Here is a 23,267-nt window from a genome sequence, read left to right on the forward strand (position 1 = left end):
CCAGCAGTCTCCTCTCATCACCCAGAATCCTCCAGTGTATACTGTATAATCTCCCAGCAGTCTCCTCTCATCACCCAGAATCCTCCAGTGTATACTGTATAATCTCCCAGCAGTCTCCTCTCATCACCCAGAATCTTTCAGTGTATACTGTATAATCTCCCAGCAGTCTCCTCTAATCACCCAGAATCCTCCAGTGTATACTGTATAATCTCTCAGCAGTTTCCTCTCATCACCCAGAATCCTCCAGTGTATACTGTATAATCTCCCAGCAGTCTACTCTCATCACCCAGAATCCTCCAGTGTATACTGTATAATCTCCCAGCAGTCTCCTCTCATCCCCCAGAATCCTCCAGTGTATACTGTATAATCTCCCAGCAGTCTCCTCCCATCACCCAGAATCCTCCAGTGTATACTGTATAATCTCCCAGCAGTCTCCTCTCATCACCCAGAATCCTGCTGTGTACACTGTATAATCTCCCAGCAGTCTCCTCTCATCACCCAGAATCCTCCAGTGTATACTGTATAATCTCCCAGCAGTCTCCTCTCATCACCCAGAATCCTCCAGTGTATAATGCATAATCTCCCAGCAGTCTCCTCTCATCACCCAGAATCCTCCAGTGTACACTGTATAATCTCCCAGCAGTCTCCTCTCATCACCCAGAATCCTCCAGTGTATACTGTATAATCTCCCATCAGTCTCCTCTCATCACCGAGAATCCTTCAGTGTATAATGTATAATCTCCCAGCAGTCTCCTCTCATCACCCAGAATCTTTCAGTGTATACTGTATAATCTCCCATCAGTCTCCTCTCATCACCCAGAATCCTCCAGTGTATACTGTATAATATCCCAGCAGTCTCCTCTCATCAACCAGAATCCTCCAGTGTACACTGTATAATCTCCCAGCAGTCTCCTCTCATCACCCAGAATCCTCCAGTGTATACTGTATAATCTCCCAGCAGTCTCCTCTCATCACCCAGAATCCTCTAGTGTATACTGTATAATCTCCCAGCAGTCTCCTCTCATCAACCAGAATCCTTCAGTGTATACTGTATAATCTCCCAGCAGTCTCCTCTCATCACCCAGAATCCTCTAGTGTATACTGTATAATCTCCCAGCAGTCTCCTCCCATCACCCAGAATCCTCCAGTGTATACTGTATAATCTCCCAGCAGTCTCCTCTCCTCTTATCACCCAGAATCCTCCAGTGTATACTGTATAATCTCCCAGCAGTCTCCTCTCATCACCCAGAATCCTCCAGTGTACACTGTATAATCTCCCAGCAGTCTCCTCTCATCTCCCAAAATCCTCCAGTGTACACTGTATAATCTCCCAGAAGTCTCCTCTCATCACCCAGAATCCTCCAGTGTATACTGTATAATCTCCCAGCAGTCTCCTCTCATCACCCAGAATCCTCCAGTGTACACTGTATAATCTCCCAGCAGTCTCCTCTCATCACCCAGAATCCTCCAGTGTATACTGTATAATCTCCCAGCAGTCTCCTCTCATCACCCAGAATCCTCCAGTGTACACTGTATAATCTCCCAGCAGTCTCCTCTCATCACCCAGAATCCTTCACTGTACACTGTATAATCTCCAAGCAGTCTCCTCTCATCACCCAGAATCCTCCAGTGTATACTGTAGAATCTCCCAGCAGTCTCCTCTCATCACCCAGAATCCTCCAGTGTATACTGTATAATATCCCAGCAGTCTCCTCTCATCAACCAGAATCCTCCAGTGTACACTGTATAATCTCCCAGCAGTCTCCTCTCATCACCCAGAATCCTGCTGTGTACACTGTATAATCTCCCAGCAGTCTCCTCTCATCACCCAGAATCCTCCAGTGTATACTGTATAATCTCCCAGCAGTCTCCTCTCATCACCCAGAATCCTCCAGTGTATAATGCATAATCTCCCAGCAGTCTCCTCTCATCACCCAGAATCCTCCAGTGTACACTGTATAATCTCCCAGCAGTCTCCTCTCATCACCCAGAATCCTCCAGTGTATACTGTATAATCTCCCAGCAGTCTCCTCTCATCACCCAGAATCCTCCAGTGTATACTGTATAATCTCCCAGCAGTCTCCTCTCATCACCCAGAATCCTCCAGTGTACACTGTATAATCTCCCAGCAGTCTCCTCTCATCACCCAGAATCCTTCACTGTACACTGTATAATCTCCAAGCAGTCTCCTCTCATCACCCAGAATCCTCCAGTGTATACTGTAGAATCTCCCAGCAGTCTCCTCTCATCACCCAGAATCCTCCAGTGTATACTGTATAATCTCCCAGCAGTCTCCTCTCATCACCCAAAATCCTCCAGTGTACACTGTATAATCTCCCAGAAGTCTCCTCTCATCACCCAGAATCCTCCAGTGTATACTGTATAATCTCCCAACAGTCTCCTCTCATCACCCAGAATCCTCCAGTGTATACTGTATAATCTCCCAGCAGTCTCCTCTCATCACCCAGAATCCTCCAGTGTATACTGTATAATCTCCCAGCAGTCTCCTCTCATCACCCAAAATCCTCCAGTGTACACTGTATAATCTCCCAGAAGTCTCCTCTCATCACCCAGAATCCTCCAGTGTATACTGTATAATCTCCCAGCAGTCTCCTCTCATCACCCAGAATCCTCCAGTGTACACTGTATAATCTCCCAGCAGTCTCCTCTCATCACCCAGAATCCTTCACTGTACACTGTATAATCTCCAAGCAGTCTCCTCTCATCACCCAGAATCCTCCAGTGTACACTGTATAATCTCCCAGAAGTCTCCTCTCATCACCCAGAATCCTCCAGTGTATACTGTATAATCTCCCAGCAGTCTCCTCTCATCACCCAGAATCCTTCACTGTATACTGTATAATCTCCCAGCTGTCTCCTCTTATCACCCAGAATCCTCCAGTGCACACTGTATAATCTCCCAGCAGTCACCTCTCATCACCCAGAATCCTCCAGTGTATACTGTATAATCTCCCAGCAGTCTCCTCTCATCACCCGGAATCCTCCAGTGTATACTGTATAATCTCCCATCAGTCTCCTCTCATCACCCAAAATCCTCCAGTGTACACTGTATAATCTCCCAGAAGTCTCCTCTCATCACCCAGAATCCTCCAGTGTATACTGTATAATCTCCCAGCAGTCTCCTCTCATCACCCAGAATCCTTCACTGTACACTGTATAATCTCCAAGCAGTCTCCTCTCATCACCCAGAATCCTCCAGTGTACACTGTATAATCTCCCAGAAGTCTCCTCTCATCACCCAGAATCCTCCAGTGTATACTGTATAATCTCCCAGCAGTCTCCTCTCAACACCCAGAATCCTTCACTGTATACTGTATAATCTCCCAGCTGTCTCCTCTTATCACCCAGAATCCTCCAGTGCACACTGTATAATCTCCCAGAAGTCTCTTCTCATCACCCAGAATCCTCCAGTGTATACTGTATAATCTCCCAGCAGTCTCCTCTCATCACCCGGAATCCTCCAGTGTATACTGTATAATCTCCCAGCAGTCTCCTCTCATCACCCAGAATCCTCCAGTGCACACTGTATAATCTCCCAGAAGTCTCCTCTCTTCACCCGGAATCCTACAGTGTATACTGTATAATCTCCCAGCAGTCTCCTCTCATCACCCAGAATCCTCCAGTGCACACTGTATAATCTCCCAGCAGTCTCCTCTCATCACCCGGAATCCTCCAGTGTATACTGTATAATCTCCCAGCAGTCTCCTCTCATCATCCAGAATCCTTCAGTGTACACTGTATAATCTCCCAGCAGTCTCCTCTCATCACCCAGAATCCACCAGTGTATACTGTATAATCTCCCAGCAGTCTCCTCTCATCATCGAGAATCCTCCAGTGTACACTGTATAATCTCCCAGCAGTCTCCTCTCATCATCCAGAATCCTCCAGTGTACACTGTATAATCTCCCAGAAGTCTCCTCTCATCACCCAGAATCCTCCAGTGTATACTGTATAATCTCCAAGCAGTCTCCACTCATCACCCAGAATCCTCCAGTGAATACTGTATAATCTCCCAGCAGTTTCCTCTCATCACCCAGAATCCTCCAGTGTATACAGTATAATCTCCCAGTAGTCTCCTCTCATCACCCAGAATCCTCCAGTGTATACTGTATAATCTCCCAGCAGTCTCCACTCATCACCCAGAATCCTCCAGTGTATACTGTATAATCTCCCAGCAGTCTCCACTCATCACCCAGAATCCTCCAGTGTATACTATATAATCTCCCAGCAGTCTCCTCTCATCACACAGAATCCTCCAGTGTACACTGTATAATCTCCCAGCAGTCACCTCTCATCACCCAGAATCCCCCAGTGTATACTGTATAATCTCCCAGCAGTCTCCTCTCCTCTCATCACCCGGAATCCTCCAGTGTATACTGTATAATCTCCCAGCAGTCTCCTCTCATCACCCAGAATCCTACAGTGTACACTGTATAATCTCCCAGAAGTCTCCTCTCATCATCCAGAATCCTCCAGTGTGTACTGTATAATCTCCCAGCAGTCTCCTTTCATCACCCAGAATCCTCCAGTGTACACTGTATAATCTCTCAGCAGTCTCCTCTCATCACCCAGAATCCTCCAGTGTATACTGTATAATCTCCCAACAGTCTCCTTTCATCACCCAGAATCCTTCAGTGTACACTGTATAATCTCCCAGAAGTCTCCTCTCATCATCCAGAATCCTCCAGTGTGTACTGTATAATCTCCCAGCAGTCTCCTTTCATCACCCAGAATCCTCCAGTGTACACTGTATAATCTCTCAGCAGTCTCCTCTCATCACCCAGAATCCTCCAGTGTATACTGTATAATCTCCCAGCAGTCTCCTTTCATCACCCAGAATCCTTCAGTGTACACTGTATAATCTCCCAGCAGTCTCCTCTCATCACCCAGAATCCTCCAGTGTATACTGTATAATCTCTCAGCAGTCTCCTCTCATCACCCAGAATCCTCCAGTGTATACTGTATAATCTCCCAACAGTCTCCTCTCATCACCCAGAATCCTACAGTGTACACTGTATAATCTCCCAGAAGTCTCCTCTCATCATCCAGAATCCTCCAGTGTGTACTGTATAATCTCCCAGCAGTCTCCTTTCATCACCCAGAATCCTCCAGTGTACACTGTATAATCTCTCAGCAGTCTCCTCTCATCACCCAGAATCCTCCAGTGTATACTGTATAATCTCCCAGCAGTCTCCTTTCATCACCCAGAATCCTTCAGTGTACACTGTATAATCTCCCAGCAGTCTCCTCTCATCACCCAGAATCCTCCAGTGTATACTGTATAATCTCCCAGCAGTCTCCTCTCATCACCCAGAATCCTCCAGTGTATACTGTATAATCTCCCAGCAGTCTCCTCTCATCACCCAGAATCTTTCAGTGTATACTGTATAATCTCCCAGCAGTCTCCTCTAATCACCCAGAATCCTCCAGTGTATACTGTATAATCTCTCAGCAGTTTCCTCTCATCACCCAGAATCCTCCAGTGTATACTGTATAATCTCCCAGCAGTCTACTCTCATCACCCAGAATCCTCCAGTGTATACTGTATAATCTCCCAGCAGTCTCCTCTCATCCCCCAGAATCCTCCAGTGTATACTGTATAATCTCCCAGCAGTCTCCTCCCATCACCCAGAATCCTCCAGTGTATACTGTATAATCTCCCAGCAGTCTCCTCTCATCACCCAGAATCCTGCTGTGTACACTGTATAATCTCCCAGCAGTCTCCTCTCATCACCCAGAATCCTCCAGTGTATACTGTATAATCTCCCAGCAGTCTCCTCTCATCACCCAGAATCCTCCAGTGTATAATGCATAATCTCCCAGCAGTCTCCTCTCATCACCCAGAATCCTCCAGTGTACACTGTATAATCTCCCAGCAGTCTCCTCTCATCACCCAGAATCCTCCAGTGTATACTGTATAATCTCCCATCAGTCTCCTCTCATCACCGAGAATCCTTCAGTGTATAATGTATAATCTCCCAGCAGTCTCCTCTCATCACCCAGAATCTTTCAGTGTATACTGTATAATCTCCCATCAGTCTCCTCTCATCACCCAGAATCCTCCAGTGTATACTGTATAATATCCCAGCAGTCTCCTCTCATCAACCAGAATCCTCCAGTGTACACTGTATAATCTCCCAGCAGTCTCCTCTCATCACCCAGAATCCTCCAGTGTATACTGTATAATCTCCCAGCAGTCTCCTCTCATCACCCAGAATCCTCTAGTGTATACTGTATAATCTCCCAGCAGTCTCCTCTCATCAACCAGAATCCTTCAGTGTATACTGTATAATCTCCCAGCAGTCTCCTCTCATCACCCAGAATCCTCTAGTGTATACTGTATAATCTCCCAGCAGTCTCCTCCCATCACCCAGAATCCTCCAGTGTATACTGTATAATCTCCCAGCAGTCTCCTCTCCTCTTATCACCTAGAATCCTCCAGTGTATACTGTATAATCTCACAGCAGTCTCCTCTCATCACCCAGAATCCTTCTGTGTACACTGTATAATCTCCCAGCAGTCTCCTCTCATCACCCAGAATCCTCCAGTGTATAATGTATAATCTCCCAGCAGTCTCCTCTCATCACCCAGAATCCTTCTCTGTACACTGTATAATCTCCCAGCAGTCTCCGCTCATCACCCAGAATCCTCCAGTGTACACTGTATAATCTCCCATCAGTCTCCTCTCATCACCCAGAATCTTTCAGTGTATACTGTATAATCTCCCAGCAGTCTCCTTTCATCACCCAGAATCCTTCAGAGTATACTGTATAATCTCCCAGCAGTCTCCTCTCATCACCCAGAATCTTTCAGTGTATACTGTATAATCTCCCATCAGTCTCCTCTCATCACCCAGAATCCTCCAGTGTATACTGTATAATCTACCAGCAGTCTCCTCTCATCACCCAGAATCCTTCAGTGTATACTGTATAATCTCCCAGCAGTCTCCTCTCATCACCCAGAATCCTTCAGTGTATACTGTATAATCTCCCAGCAGTCTCCTCTCATCACCCAGAATCCTCCAGTGTACACTGTATAATCTCCCAGCAGTCTCCTCTCATCACCCAGAATCCTCCAGTGTATACTGTATAATCTCCCAGCAGTCTCCTCTCATCAACCAGAATCCTTCAGTGTATACTGTATAATCTCCCAGCAGTCTCCTCCCATCACCCAGAATCCTCCAGTGTATACTGTATAATCTCCCAGCAGTCTCCTCTCATCACCCAGAATCCTTCTGTGTATACTGTATAATCTCCCAGCAGTCTCCTCTCCTCTTATCACCCAGAATCCTCCAGTGTATACTGTATAATCTCCCAGCTGTCTCCTCTCATCACCCAGAATCCTTCAGTGAACACTGTATAATCTCCCAGCAGTCTCCTCTCATCACCCAGAATCCTTCGGTGTATACTGTATAATCTCCCAGCAGTCTCCTCTCATCATCCAGAATCTTTCAGTGTACACTGTATAATCTCCCATCAGTCTCCTCTCATCACCCAGAATCTTTCAGTGTACACTGTATAATCTCCGAGCAGTCTCCATTCATCACCCAGAATCCTCCAGCGTACACTGTATAATCTCCCAGCAGTCTCCTCTCATCACCCAGAATCCTCCAGTGTATACTGTATAATCTACCAGCAGTCTCCTCTCATCACCCAGAATCCTTCAGTGAACACTGTATAATCTCCCAGCAGTCTCCTCTCATCACCCAGAATCCTTCGGTGTATACTGTATAATCTTCCAGCAGTCTCCTTTCATCACCCAGAATCCTCCAGTGTACATTGTATAATCTCCCAGCAGTCTCCTCTCATCACCCAGAATCCTCCAGTGTATACTGTATAATCTCCCAGCAGTCTCCTGATATCACCCAGAATCCTCCAGTGTATACTGTATAATCTCCCAGCAGTCTCCTCTCATCACCTGGAATCCTCCAGTGTACACTGTATAATCTCCCAGCAGTCTCCTCTCATCACCCAGAATCCTCCAGTGTATACTGTATAATCTCCCAGCAGTCTCCTCATATCACCCAGAATCCTCCAGTGTATACTGTATAATCTCACAGCAGTCTCCTCTCATCAACCAGAATCCTTCAGTGTGTACTGTATAATTTCCCAGCAGTCTCCTCCCATAACCCAGAATCCTCCAGTGTATACTGTATAATCTCCCAGCAGTCTCCTCTCATCACCCAGAATCCTTCTGTGTATACTGTATAATCTCCCAGCTGTCTCCTCTCATCACCCAGAATCCTTCAGTGAACACTGTATAATCTCCCAGCAGTCTCCTCTCATCACCCAGAATCCTTCAGTGAACACTGTATAATCTCCCAGCAGTCTCCTCTCATCAACCAGAATCCTTCAGTGTGTACTGTATAATCTCCCAGCAGTCTCCTCCCATTACCCAGAATCCTCCAGTGTATACTGTATAATCTCCCAGCAGTCTTCTCTCATCATCCAGAATCCTCCAGTGTATACTGTATAATCTCCCAGCTGTCTCCTCTCATCACCCAGAATCCTCCAGTGTACACTGTATAATCTCCCAGCAGTCTCCACTCATCACCCAGAATCCTCCAGTGTATAAATACTGTATAATCTCCCAGCAGTCTCCTCTCATCACCCAGAATCCTCCAGTGTATACTGTATAATCTCCCAGCTGTCTCCTCTCATCACCCAGAATCCTCCAGTGTACACTGTATAATCTCCCAGCAGTCTCCACTCATCACCCAGAATCCTCCAGTGTATAAATACTGTATAATCTCCCAGCAGTCTCCTCTCATCACCCAGAATCCTCCAGTGTACACTGTATAATCTCCCAGCAGTCTCCACTCATCACCCAGAATCCTCCAGTGTATAAATACTGTATAATCTCCCAGCAGTCTCCTCTCATCACCCAGAATCCTCCAGTGTATACTGTATAATCTCCCAGCAGTCTCCTCTCATCACCCAGAATCCTCCAGTGTATACTGTATAATCTCCCAGCAGTCTCCTCTCATCACCCAGAATCCTCCAGTGTATACTGTATAATCTCCCAGCAGTCTCCTGACATCACCCAGAATCCTCCAGTGTATACTGTATAATCTCCCAGCAGTCTCCTCTCATCACCTGGAATCCTCCAGTGTACACTGTATAATCTACCAGCAGTCTCCTCTCATCACCCAGAATCCTCCAGTGTATACTGTATAATCTCCCAGCAGTCTCCTCTCATCACCCAGAATCCTCCAGTGTATACTGTATAATCTCCCAGCAGTCTCCTCTCATCAACCAGAATCCTTCAGTGTGTACTGTATAATCTCCCAGCAGTCTCCTCCCATCACCCAGAATCCTCCAGTGTATACTGTATAATCTCCCAGCAGTCTCCTCTCATCACCCAGAATCCTTCTGTGTATACTGTATAATCTCCCAGCAGTCTCCTCTCCTCTTATCACCCAGAATCCTCCAGTGTATACTGTATAATCTCCCAGCTGTCTCCTCTCATCACCCAGAATCCTTCAGTGAACACTGTATAATCTCCCAGCAGTCTCCTCTCCTCACCCAGAATCCTTCGGTGTATACTGTATAATCTACCAGCAGTCTCCTCTCATCACCCAGAATCCTTCAGTGTATACTGTATAATCTCCCAGCAGTCTCCTCTCATCACCCAGAATCCTCCAGTGTATACTGTATAATCTCCCAGCAGTCTCCTCTCATCACCCAGAATCCTCCAGTGTATACTGTATAATCTCCCAGCAGTCTCCTCTCATCAACCAGAATCCTTCAGTGTGTACTGTATAATCTCCCAGCAGTCTCCTCCCATCACCCAGAATCCTCCAGTGTATACTGTATAATCTCCCAGCAGTCTCCTCTCATCATCCAGAATCCTCCAGTGTATACTGTATAATCTTCCAGCAGTCTCCTCTCATCACCCAGAATCCTCCAGTGCATACTGTATAATCTCCCAGCATTCTCCTCTCATCACCTGGAATCCTCCAGTGTATACTGTATAATCTCCCAGCAGTCTCCTCTCATCACCCAGAATCCTCCAGTGTACACTGTATAATCTCACAGCAGTCACCTCTCATCACCCAGAATCCTCCAGTGTATACTGTATAATCTCCCAGCTGTCTCCTCTCATCACCCGGAATCCTCCAGTGTATACTGTATAATCTCCCAGCAGTCTCCTCTCATCACCCAGAATCCTCCAGTGTATACTGTATAATCTCCCAGCAGTCTCCTCTCATCACCGGGAATCCTCCAGTGTATACTGTATAATCTCCCAGCAGTCTCCTCTCATCACCCAGAATCCTCGAGTGTATACTGTATAATCTCCCAGCAGTCTCCTCTCATCACCCAGAATCCTCCAGTGTATACTGTATAATCTCCCAGCAGTCACCTCTCATCACCCAGAATCCTTCGGTGTATACTGTATAATCTCCCAGCAGTCTCCACTCATCACCCAGAATCCTCCAGTGTATAAATACTGTATAATCTCCCAGCATTCTCCTCTCATCACCCAGAATCCTCCAGTGTACACTGTATAATCTCCCATCAGTCTCCACTCATCACCCAGAATCCTCCAGTGTATAAATACTGTATAATCTCCCAGCAGTCTCCTCTCATCACCCAGAATCCTCCAGTGTATACTGTATAATCTCCCAGCAGTCTCCTCTCATCACCCAGAATCCTCCAGTGTACACTGTATAATCTCCCAGCAGTCACCTCTCATCACCCAGAATCCTCCAGTGTATACTGTATAATCTCCCAGCAGTCTCCTGACATCACCCAGAATCCTCCAGTGTATACTGTATAATCTCCCAGCAGTCTCCTCTCATCACCTGGAATCCTCCAGTGTACACTGTATAATCTACCAGCAGTCTCCTCTCATCACCCAGAATCCTCCAGTGTATACTGTATAATCTCCCAGCAGTCTCCTCTCATCAACCAGAATCCTTCAGTGTGTACTGTATAATCTCCCAGCAGTCTCCTCCCATCACCCAGAATCCTCCAGTGTATACTGTATAATCTCCCAGCAGTCTCCTCTCATCACCCAGAATCCTTCTGTGTATACTGTATAATCTCCCAGCAGTCTCCTCTCCTCTTATCACCCAGAATCGTCCAGTGTATACTGTATAATCTCCCAGCAGTCTCCTCTCCTCACCCAGAATCCTTCGGTGTATACTGTATAATCTACCAGCAGTCTCCTCTCATCACCCAGAATCCTTCAGTGTATACTGTATAATCTCTCAGCAGTCTCCTCTCATCACCCAGAATCCTCCAGTGTATACTGTATAATCTCCCAGCAGTCTCCTCTCATCACCCAGAATCCTCCAGTGTATACTGTATAATCTCCCAGCAGTCTCCTCTCATCAACCAGAATCCTTCAGTGTGTACTGTATAATCTCCCAGCAGTCTCCTCCCATCACCCAGAATCCTCCAGTGTATACTGTATAATCTCCCAGCAGTCTCCTCTCATCACCCAGAATCCTTCTGTGTATACTGTATAATCTCCCAGCAGTCTCCTCTCCTCTTATCACCCAGAATCCTCCAGTGTATAATGTATAATCTCCCAGCTGTCTCCTCTCATCACCCAGAATCCTTCAGTGAACACTGTATAATCTCCCAGCAGTCTCCTCTCATCACCCAGAATCCTTCGGTGTATACTGTATAATCTTCCAGCAGTCTCCTTTCATCACCCAGAATCCTCCAGTGTACACTGTATAATCTCCCAGCAGTCTCCTCTTATCACCCAGAATCCTCCAGTGTATACTGTATAATCTCCCAGCAGTCTCCTCTCATCACCCAGAATCCTCCAGTGTATACTGTATAATCTCCCAGCAGTCTCCTCTCATCATCCAGAATCCTCCAGTGTATACTGTATAATCTCCCAGCAGTCTCCTCTCATCACCCAGAATCCTCCAGTGTATACTGTATAATCTCCCAGCAGTCTCCTCTCATCACCTGGAATCCTCCAGTGTATACTGTATAATCTCCCAGCAGTCTCCTCTCATCACCCAGAATCCTCCAGTGTACACTGTATAATCTCACAGCAGTCACCTCTCATCACCCAGAATCCTCCAGTGTATACTGTATAATCTCCCAGCAGTCTCCTCTCATCACCCGGAATCCTCCAGTGTATACTGTATAATCTCCCAGCAGTCTCCTCTCATCACCCAGAATCCTCCAGTGTATACTGTATAATCTCCCAGCAGTCTCCTCTCATCACCGGGAATCCTCCAGTGTATACTGTATAATCTCCCAGCAGTCTCCTCTCATCACCCAGAATCCTCGAGTGTATACTGTATAATCTCCCAGCAGTCTCCTCTCATCACCCAGAATCCTCCAGTGTATACTGTATAATCTCCCAGCAGTCTCCTCTCATCAACCAGAATCCTTCAGTGTGTACTGTATAATCTCCCAGCAGTCTCCTCCCATCACCCAGAATCCTCCAGTGTATACTGTATAATCTCCCAGCAGTCTCCTCTCATCACCCAGAATCCTTCTGTGTATACTGTATAATCTCCCAGCAGTCTCCTCTCCTCTTATCACCCAGAATCCTCCAGTGTATAATGTATAATCTCCCAGCTGTCTCCTCTCATCACCCAGAATCCTTCAGTGAACACTGTATAATCTCCCAGCAGTCTCCTCTCATCACCCAGAATCCTTCGGTGTATACTGTATAATCTTCCAGCAGTCTCCTTTCATCACCCAGAATCCTCCAGTGTACACTGTATAATCTCCCAGCAGTCTCCTCTTATCACCCAGAATCCTCCAGTGTATACTGTATAATCTCCCAGCAGTCTCCTCTCATCACCCAGAATCCTCCAGTGTATACTGTATAATCTCCCAGCAGTCTCCTCTCATCATCCAGAATCCTCCAGTGTATACTGTATAATCTTCCAGCAGTCTCCTCTCATCACCCAGAATCCTCCAGTGTATACTGTATAATCTCCCAGCAGTCTCCTCTCATCACCTGGAATCCTCCAGTGTATACTGTATAATCTCCCAGCAGTCTCCTCTCATCACCCAGAATCCTCCAGTGTACACTGTATAATCTCACAGCAGTCACCTCTCATCACCCAGAATCCTCCAGTGTATACTGTATAATCTCCCAGCAGTCTCCTCTCATCACCCGGAATCCTCCAGTGTATACTGTATAATCTCCCAGCAGTCTCCTCTCATCACCCAGAATCCTCCAGTGTATACTGTATAATCTCCCAGCAGTCTCCTCTCATCACCGGGAATCCTCCAGTGTATACTGTATAATCTCCCAGCAGTCACCTCTCATCACCCAGAATCCTTCGGTGTATACTGTATAATCTCCCAGCAGTCTCCACTCATCACCCAGAATCCTCCAGTGTATAAATACTGTATAATCTCCCAGCAGTCTCCTCTCATCACCCAGAATCCTCCAGTGTACACTGTATAATCTCCCATCAGTCTCCACTCATCACCCAGAATCCTCCAGTGTATAAATACTGTATAATCTCCCAGCAGTCTCCTCTCATCACCCAGAATCCTCCAGTGTATACTGTATAATCTCCCAGCAGTCTCCTCTCATCACCCAGAATCCTCCAGTGTACACTGTATAATCTCCCAGCAGTCACCTCTCATCACCCAGAATCCTCCAGTGTATACTGTATAATCTCCCAGCAGTCTCCTCTCATCACCCAGAATCCTCCAGTGTATACTGTATAATCTCCCAGCAGTCTCCTCTCATCACCCAGAATCCTCCAGTATACTGTATAATCTCCCAGCAGTCTCCTGACATCACCCAGAATCCTCCAGTGTATACTGTATAATCTCCCAGCAGTCTCCTCTCATCACCTGGAATCCTCCAGTGTACACTGTATAATCTACCAGCAGTCTCCTCTCATCACCCAGAATCCTCCAGTGTATACTGTATAATCTCCCAGCAGTCTCCTCTCATCAACCAGAATCCTTCAGTGTGTACTGTATAATCTCCCAGCAGTCTCCTCCCATCACCCAGAATCCTCCAGTGTATACTGTATAATCTCCCAGCAGTCTCCTCTCATCACCCAGAATCCTGTGTATACTGTATAATCTCCCAGCAGTCTCCTCTCCTCTTATCACCCAGAATCGTCCAGTGTATACTGTATAATCTCCCAGCTGTCTCCTCTCATCACCCAGAATCCTTCAGTGAACACTGTATAATCTCCCAGCAGTCTCCTCTCCTCACCCAGAATCCTTCGGTGTATACTGTATAATCTACCAGCAGTCTCCTCTCATCACCCAGAATCCTTCAGTGTATACTGTATAATCTCCCAGCAGTCTCCTCTCATCACCCAGAATCCTCCAGTGTATACTGTATAATCTCCCAGCAGTCTCCTCTCATCACCCAGAATCCTCCAGTGTATACTGTATAATCTCCCAGCAGTCTCCTCTCATCAACCAGAATCCTTCAGTGTGTACTGTATAATCTCCCAGCAGTCTCCTCCCATCACCCAGAATCCTCCAGTGTATACTGTATAATCTCCCAGCAGTCTCCTCTCATCACCCAGAATCCTTCTGTGTATACTGTATAATCTCCCAGCAGTCTCCTCTCCTCTTATCACCCAGAATCCTCCAGTGTATAATGTATAATCTCCCAGCTGTCTCCTCTCATCACCCAGAATCCTTCAGTGAACACTGTATAATCTCCCAGCAGTCTCCTCTCATCACCCAGAATCCTTCGGTGTATACTGTATAATCTTCCAGCAGTCTCCTTTCATCACCCAGAATCCTCCAGTGTACACTGTATAATCTCCCAGCAGTCTCCTCTTATCACCCAGAATCCTCCAGTGTATACTGTATAATCTCCCAGCAGTCTCCTCTCATCACCCAGAATCCTCCAGTGTATACTGTATAATCTCCTAGCAGTCTCATGACCACCCAGAATCCTCCAGTGTATACTGTATAATCTCCCAGCAGTCACCTCTCATCACCTGGAATCCTCCAGTGTATACTGAATAATCTCCCAGCAGTCTCCTCTCATCACCCAGAATCCTCCAGTGTACACTGTATAATCTCCCAGCAGTCACCTCTCATCACCCAGAATCCTCCAGTGTATACTGTATAATCTCCCAGCAGTCTCCTCTCATCACCCGGAATCCTCCAGTGTATACTGTATAAACTCCCAGCAGTCTCCTCTCATCATCCAGAATCCTCCAGTGTACACTGTATAATCTCCCAGCAGTCACCTGTCATCACCCAGAATCCTCCAGTGTATACTGTATAATTTCCCAGCAGTCTCCTCTCATCACCCAGAATCCTCCAGTGTACACTGTATAATCTCCCAGCAGTCTCCTCTCATCACCCAGAATCCTCCAGTGTACACTGTATAATCTCCCAGCAGTCTCCTCTCATCACCCAGAATCCTCCAGTGTATACTGTGTAATCTCCCAGCAGTCTCCTCTCATCACCCAGAATGCTCCAGTATACACTGTATAATCTCCCAGCAGTCTCCTCTCCTCTCATCACCCAGAATCCTCCAGTGTATACTGTATAATCTCCCAGCAGTCTCCTCTCATCACCCAGAATCCTTCAGTGAACACTGTATTATCTCCCAGCAGTCTCCTCTCATCACCCAGAATCCTTCGGTGTATACTGTATAATCTCCCGGCAGTCTCCACTCATCACCCAGAATCCTCCAGTGTATAAATACTGTATAATCTCCCAGCAGTCTCCTCTCATCACCCAGAATCCTCCAGTGTACACTGTATAATCTCCCAGCAGTCTCCACTCATCACCCAGAATCCTCCAGTGTATAAATACTGTATAATCTCCGAGCAGTCACCTCTCATCACCCAGAATCCTCCAGTGTATACTGTATAATCTCCCAGCAGTCTCCTCTCATCACCCAGAATCCTCCAGTGTACACTGTATAATCTCCCAGCAGTCACCTCTCATCACCCAGAATCCTCCAGTGTATACTGTATAATCTCCCAGCAGTCTCCTCTCATCACCCGGAATCCTCAAGTGTATACTGTATAATCTCCCAGCAGTCTCCTCTCATCACCCAGAATCCTCCAGTGTATACTGTATAATCTCCCAGCAGTCTCCTCTCATCACCCGGAATCCTCAAGTGTATACTGTATAATCTCCCAGCAGTCTCCTCTCATCACCCAGAATCCTCCAGTGTACACTGTATAATCTCCCAGCAGTCACCTCTCATCACCCAGAATCCTCCAGTGTATACTGTATAATCTCCCAGCAGTCTCCTCTCATCACCCAGAATCCTCCAGTGTATACTGTATAATCTCCCAGCAGTCTCCTCTCATCACCGGGAATCCTCCAGTGTATACTGTATAATCTCCCAGCAGTCTCCTCTCATCACCCAGAATCCTCCAGTGTACACTGTATAATCTCCCAGCAGTCTCCTCTCATCACCCGGAATCCTCCAGTGTATACTGTATAATCTCCCAGCAGTCTCCTCTCATCACCCAGAATCCTCCAGTGTATACTGTATAATCTCCCAGCAGTCTCCTCTCATCACCGGGAATCCTCCAGTGTATACTGTATAATCTCCCAGCAGTCTCCTCTCATCACCCAGAATCCTCCAGTGTACACTGTATAATCTCCCAGCAGTCTCCTCTCATCACCCAGAATCCTCCAGTGTATACTGTGTAATCTCCCAGCAGTCTCCGCTCATCACCCAGAATCCTCCAGTGTACACTGTGTAATCTCCCAGCAGTCTCCGCTCATCAACCAGAATCCTCCAGTGTACACTGTATATTCTCCCAGCAGTCACCTGTCATCACCCAGAATCCTCCAGTGTATACTGTATAATTTCCCAGCAGTCTCCTCTCATCACCCAGAATCCTCCAGTGTACACTGTATAATCTCCCAGCAGTCTCCTCTCATCACCCAGAATCCTCCAGTGTACACTGTATAATCTCCCAGCAGTCACCTCTCATCACCCAGAATCCTCCAGTGTACACTGTGTAATCTCCCAGCAGTCTCCGCTCATCAACCAGAATCCTCCAGTGTACACTGTATATTCTCCCAGCAGTCACCTGTCATCACCCAGAATCCTCCAGTGTATACTGTATAATTTCCCAGCAGTCTCCTCTGATCACCCAGAATCCTCCAGTGTACACTGTATAATCTCCCAGCAGTCTCCTCTCATCACCCAGAATCCTCCAGTGTACACTGTATAATCTCCCAGCAGTCACCTCTCATCACCCAGAATCCTCCAGTGTACACTGTATAATCTCACAGCAGTCTCCTCTCATCACCCAGAATCCTCCAGTGTATACTGTGTAATCTCCCAGCAGTCTCCTCTCATCACCCAGAATGCTCCAGTATACACTGTATAATCTCCCAGCAGTCTCCTCTCATCACCCAGAATCCTTCGGTGTATACTGTATAATCTACCAGCAGTCTCCTCTCATCACCCAGAATCCTTCTGTGTATACTGTATAATCTCCCAGCAGTCTCCTCTCCTCTTATCACCCAGAATCCTCCAGTGTATACTGTATAATCTCCCAGCTGTCTCCTCTCATCACCCAGAATCCTTCAGTGTATACTGTATAATCTCCCAGCAGTCTCCTCTCATCACCCAGAATGCTCCAGTATACACTGTATAATCTCCCAGCAGTCTCCTCTCATCACCCAGAATCCTCCAGTGTATACTGTATAATCTCCCAGCAGTCTCCTCTCATCACCCAGAATGCTCCAGTATACACTGTATAATCTCCCAGCAGTCTCCTCTCATTACCCGGAATCCTCCAGTGTATACTGTATAATCTCCCAGCAGTCTCCTCTCATCATCCGAAATCCTCCAGTGTATACTGTATAATCTCCCAGCAGTCTCCTCTCATCACCCAGAATCCTCCAGTGTATACTGTATAATCTCCCAGCAGTCTCCTCTCATCACCCGGAATCTTCCAGTGTATACTGTATAATCTCCCAGCAGTCTCCTCTCATCATCCAAAATCCTCCAGTGTATACTGTATAATCTCCCAGCAGTCTCCTCCCATCACCCAGAATCCTCCAGTGTATACTGTATAATCTCCCAGCAGTCTCCTCTCATCACCCAGAATCCTGCTGTGTACACTGTATAATCTCCCAGCAGTCTCCTCTCATCACCCAGAATCCTCCAGTGTATACTGTATAATCTCCCAGCAGTCTCCTCTCATCACCCAGAATCCTCCAGTGTATAATGCATAATCTCCCAGCAGTCTCCTCTCATCACCCAGAATCCTCCAGTGTACACTGTATAATCTCCCAGCAGTCTCCTCTCATCACCCAGAATCCTCCAGTGTATACTGTATAATCTCCCATCAGTCTCCTCTCATCACCCAGAATCCTCCAGTGTATACTGTATAATCTCCCAGCAGTCTCCTCTCATCACCCAGAATCCTCCAGTGTATACTGTATAATCTCCCAGCAGTCTCCTCTCATCACCCAGAATCCTCCAGTGTATACTGTATAATCTCCCAGCAGTCTCCTCTCCTCTTATCACCCAGAATCCTCCAATGTATACTGTATAATCTCCCAGCAGTCTCGTCTCCCCTCATCACCCAGAATCCTCCAGTGTATACTGTATAATCTCCCAGCAGTCTCCTCTCATCACCCATAATTCTCCAGTGTATACTGTATAATCTCCCAGCAGTCTCCTCTCCTCTTATCACCCAGAATCCTCCAATGTATACTGTATAATCTCCCAGCAGTCTCCTCTCCCCTCATCACCCAGAAACCTCCAGTGTACTCTGTATAATCTCCCAGCAGTCTCCTCTCCTCTCATCACCCAGAATCCTCCAGTGTACACTGTATAATCTCCCAGCAGTCTCCTCTCGTCTCATCACCCAGAATCCTCCAGTGTATACTGTATAATCTTCCAGCAGTCTCCTCTCATCACCTGGAATCCTCCAGTGTATACTGTATAATCTCCCAGCAGTCTCCTCTCATCACCCGGAATCCTCCAGTGTATACTGTACAATCTCCCAGCAGTCTCCTCTCATCACCCAGAATCCTCCAGTGTATACTGTACAATCTCCCAGCATTCTCCTCTCTTCCCATCACCCAGAATCCTCCAGTATATACTGTATAATCTCCCAGTAGTCTCCTCTCTTCACATCACCCAGAATCCTCCAGTGTATACTGTATAATCTCCCAGCAGTCTCCTCTCATCACCCAGAATCCTCCAGTATATACTCTATAATCTCCCAGCAGTCTCCTCTCCTCCCATCACCCAGAATCCTCCATTGTATACTGTATAATCTCCCAGCAGTCTCCTCTCTTCTCATCACCCAGAATCCTCCAGTATATACTGTATAATCTCCCAGTAGTCTCCTCTCTTCTCATCACCCAGAATCCTCCAGTGTATACTGTATAATCTCCCAGCATTCTCCTCTCTTCTCATCACCCAGAATCCTCCAGTATATACTGTATAATCTCCCAGTAGTCTCCTCTCTTCTCATCACCCAGAATCCTCCAGTGTATACTGTATAATCTCCCAGCAGTCTCCTCTCCCCTCATCACCCAGAATCCTCCAGTGTACACTGTATAATCTCCCAGCAGTCTCCTCTCATCACCCAGAATCCTCCAGTATATACTCTATAATCTCCCAGCAGTCTCCTCTCCTCCCATTACCCAGAATCCTCCATTGTACACTGTATAATCTCCCAGCAGTCTCCTCTCCCCTCATCACCCAGAATTCTCCAGTGTACACTGTATAATGTCCCAGCAGTCTCCTCTCGTCTCATCACCCAGAATCCTCCAGTGTACACTGTATAATGTCCCAGCAGTCTCCTCTCGTCTCATCACCCAGAATCCTCCAGTGTATACTGTATAATCTCCCAGCAGTCTCCTCTCCTCTCATCACCCAGAATCCTCCAGTGTATACTGTATAATCTCCCAGCAGTCACCTCTTCTGTCAGTAGCTCGGTGATCTTGTTGGTGAGGTGGAGGATCTTCTGCTCGTTGATTTCCTTATGTATATGTAGGGGAGGCTCTGCGATTCGGCTCTTGGTTCTTTCCCACCCTTCGGATACAGGAGCTGGGCCGCATTCACTATGGATTTTCTTCAGCGACGTGTAATTCTGAGAATAGAGATACATTGCCTATCACTAGTCTTCTGCAGAGCATCGAATTGGAAGAGACGTGGATATTACCGACGCTGCTGTAACAATAACAATCCAGGCGTGTAGATGATAAAAGATGGTATCATATTCTCTATTCTCAACGCGTTTTGAAGTTTGTAAGACTTCTTCCTCAGGAATAAGTGTACAATATCTCTACATACTATTTAACCCTTTCGCACCAGAGCCTGTTTTTGCCTTCCTGACTGGGCCAATTTTTTCCAATTCTGACCAGTGTCACTTTATGAGGTCATAGCTCTAGAACGCTTCAATGGATCCTGCTGATTCTGACACTGTTTTCTCGTGACATATTGTACTTCATGGTAGTGGTAAAATTTCTTTCATATAACTTGTGTTTATTTGTGAAAAAAACAGACATTTGGCAAACATGTAGAAAATTTTGCAACTTTCCAAATTTGAATTTTTATGCCCTTAAATCAACGAGATATGGCACACAAAAAACTTCATAAGTAACATTTCCCACATGTTTACTTATAACTTCCTAACAAAAATTGTGCTGATGTTAAGGGTTAAAAGTTGACCAGTGATTTCTCATTTATACAACAAAATTTACAAAACCATTCTTTTAGGGACTACCTCACATTTGAAGTGAGTTTGGGGGTTATTATGACAGAAAAAAAACAAATATGACACCATTCTAAAAACTGCACCCCTCAAGGTACTCAAAACCACATTCAATAAGTTTATTAACCCTTCAGGTGCTTCACATGAATGAATGGAATGTGGAGGGAAAAAAGAAACATTTCCTTTTCTTTCACTAAAATTTTCCTTTAGACCTTTTTTTTTTTTTTCACTTTCGCAAGGGTAACAGGAGAAAATGGACTATACATTTTGCTTTGCAATTTCTCCTGAGCATGCCGATACCCCATATGTGGGAGAATACTACTGTTTGGGCGCAAGGCAGGGCTTGAGAGGGAAAGAGCGCAAGTTGACAATTGGAATACAAAATGGGCTGGAATCGATAGCGGACGCCATGTTGGGTTTGGAGAGCCCCTGACATGCCTAAACAGTGGAAACCCCCAACAATTGACCCCATTTTGGAAACTAGACCCCTTATGGAACTTAACTAGATGTGTATTGAGCACCTTGAACCCACAGGTGCTTCACAGAAGTTTATAACATAGAGCCGTGGAAATAAAAAAAGCAACATTTTTCACAAATAAATCGTTTTAGCTTCATATTTTGCATTTTCATAAGGGTAACAGGAGAAATTGCTCCATAAAATTTGTTGAACAATTTCTCCTGAGTACGCCGATACCTCATATGTGGGAGAATACTACTGTTTGGGCGCATGGCAGGGCTTGAAAGGGACGGAGCGCCATTTGACTTTTGGAATGCAAAATTGGCTGGAATCGATAGCGGACTTCATGTTGCGTTTGGAGAGCCCCTGAGCCCCAGAGCGCAGGATAAATGTGCGACAAGCCTTACTGCGATCTTTGGGAGGCAGAATGAAAAAACCAATAGCCTGTGTAGAAGTAGTTTTTTATTTATGCCGTTCCTTGTGTGGTATTAGTGATTAGGTGACTTTATTCTTCGAGTCGGTGCGTTTACAGCGATACTAGATTTATAGCGGGTTTTTATGTTTGGCAGCTGTCACACACTTAAAAAATGCTTTTTATTGCGAAAACTAGTTTTTGCATCACCACATTTTGAGAGCTATAATTTTTCCATATTTTGGCCCACAGAGTCATGTGATGGTTTGTTTTTTGCAGAATGAGCTGGCGTTTTTATTGGTACCATTTTCGGGCACATGAAAATTTTTGATTGCTTTCTATTCTGATTTTTGGGAGACAGAATGATCAAACGCCAGGAATTCTGGAAATTTTTTTTTTTTTTTTTAATTACGTTCTCTAGGTAATAAAATTAATAAGGCAGCTTTATTCAGGTCAGTACGATTGCAGTGATACCACATTTATATATATTTTTTTTTTTACGTTTTGCCGCTTTTTCACAATAAAAACTATTTTATTGAAAAAATAATTATTTTTGCATCACTTTATTCTGAAAGCTATAACTTTTTTATTTTTTCGCTGTTGGAGCTGGATGGGGGCTTGTTTTTTGCGGGACAAGATGACGTTTTCATTGCTACCATTTTTATTTTGATATGACTTTTTGATCGTGTTGTATTCTACTTTTTGTGTGGCGACATGATGAAAAATACACCAATAAACCTAAAAACTATGTCAATACAATAAATCACTCTATATATATATATATATATATATATATATATATATATATATATATATATACACACCAATAAATACAAATACGTGATATATCATGACTATGGGAAAGAAAGGTAGACCATTCGAGATATTGAGGAAAACCGAAAAGAGGAACTCTAATTTACAGGTCAAGGAAAAAGGTCAATAAGTATAAATATATATAAATATAAAAAAATAAAATACTAGATACAAAATAGAGTAATCGACCTTTATTCAGACATGATTGGTATATAGTAATACTAAAAACAGAACATGTCAGTACTTGGTTATATATAGAATTAATAAAAAATAGATATTTATGAATACAATTAACACGGCGGACCGAACATTTACATGATATATAACTAAAATACACATGAAAAATAAAAATATATAGTGAATAGTCTATTTACAAAACATGTAATATGATACAATTATATATAGAAACCACTACAACAGCCCTAAAGTGCCAAAATCCAATGTGTATAATGTATAAGGAGTAAACAAATGGGAAGAAAAAATCATTATAATAATAAAAATAATGATAAAAATAATAAATACTAGAAAAATACTAAACTAACCTCAAAAATTGTATAAAATGTGTTGTGTAAAAAGATGCTAAAAAACACAAATAAAAACTAACAATTTATATATATCATTAATATATATGTGGGCACTCTCAATATCTGCTAAAAAGTGCAATGTGCAGTGAAATGTGGCAGTGAAATGCGCACAAAATAGAGCCAAGGCGCTGTATAAGAAAAAGTGCAAAGTGCAAAGGCAAAAGGCAGGGATTGGCAAGGGGATCTATACCTTTAAGGTCCGCCGGTCCAAGTACAGCACAGCCCCGACGCGCATTTCGGATTCAGCGATCCTTCGTCAGGGTTTTTTTGACATGATGAAAAAGCAAAGGTTTTTCCTCATTTTTTTATTTTCTTTTTATGATGTGCACCAAAGGCGTGAACAAG

At 45.1% G+C, this 23,267-nt stretch overlaps 1 protein-coding gene and 1 long non-coding RNA gene across 4 annotated transcripts in view; one reads left to right on the plus strand and one right to left on the minus strand.

Moving 5' to 3' along the window:
• Nucleotides 1-23,267, plus strand: part of LOC141069455 (uncharacterized) — a 307,336-nt gene that overhangs the window by 283,127 nt on the left and 942 nt on the right. The gene's annotated exons all lie outside the window — the stretch shown is intronic.
• LOC141069452 (uncharacterized) overlaps nucleotides 1-23,267 on the minus strand; it is a 158,745-nt gene that overhangs the window by 72,214 nt on the left and 63,264 nt on the right. The window contains exon 3 of the mRNA XM_073558997.1: nucleotides 19,859-20,032. Within this exon, the coding sequence (XP_073415098.1) occupies nucleotides 19,859-20,032 (174 nt within the window). The remainder of the gene's footprint in view (nucleotides 1-19,858; nucleotides 20,033-23,267) is intronic.

The sequence above is a fragment of the Dendrobates tinctorius genome, unplaced genomic scaffold (genome assembly GCF_039654945.1).
Source record: "Dendrobates tinctorius isolate UK_male_01 unplaced genomic scaffold, ASM3965494v1 ptg000264l, whole genome shotgun sequence".
Lineage (NCBI taxonomy): Eukaryota > Metazoa > Chordata > Amphibia > Anura > Dendrobatidae > Dendrobates > Dendrobates tinctorius.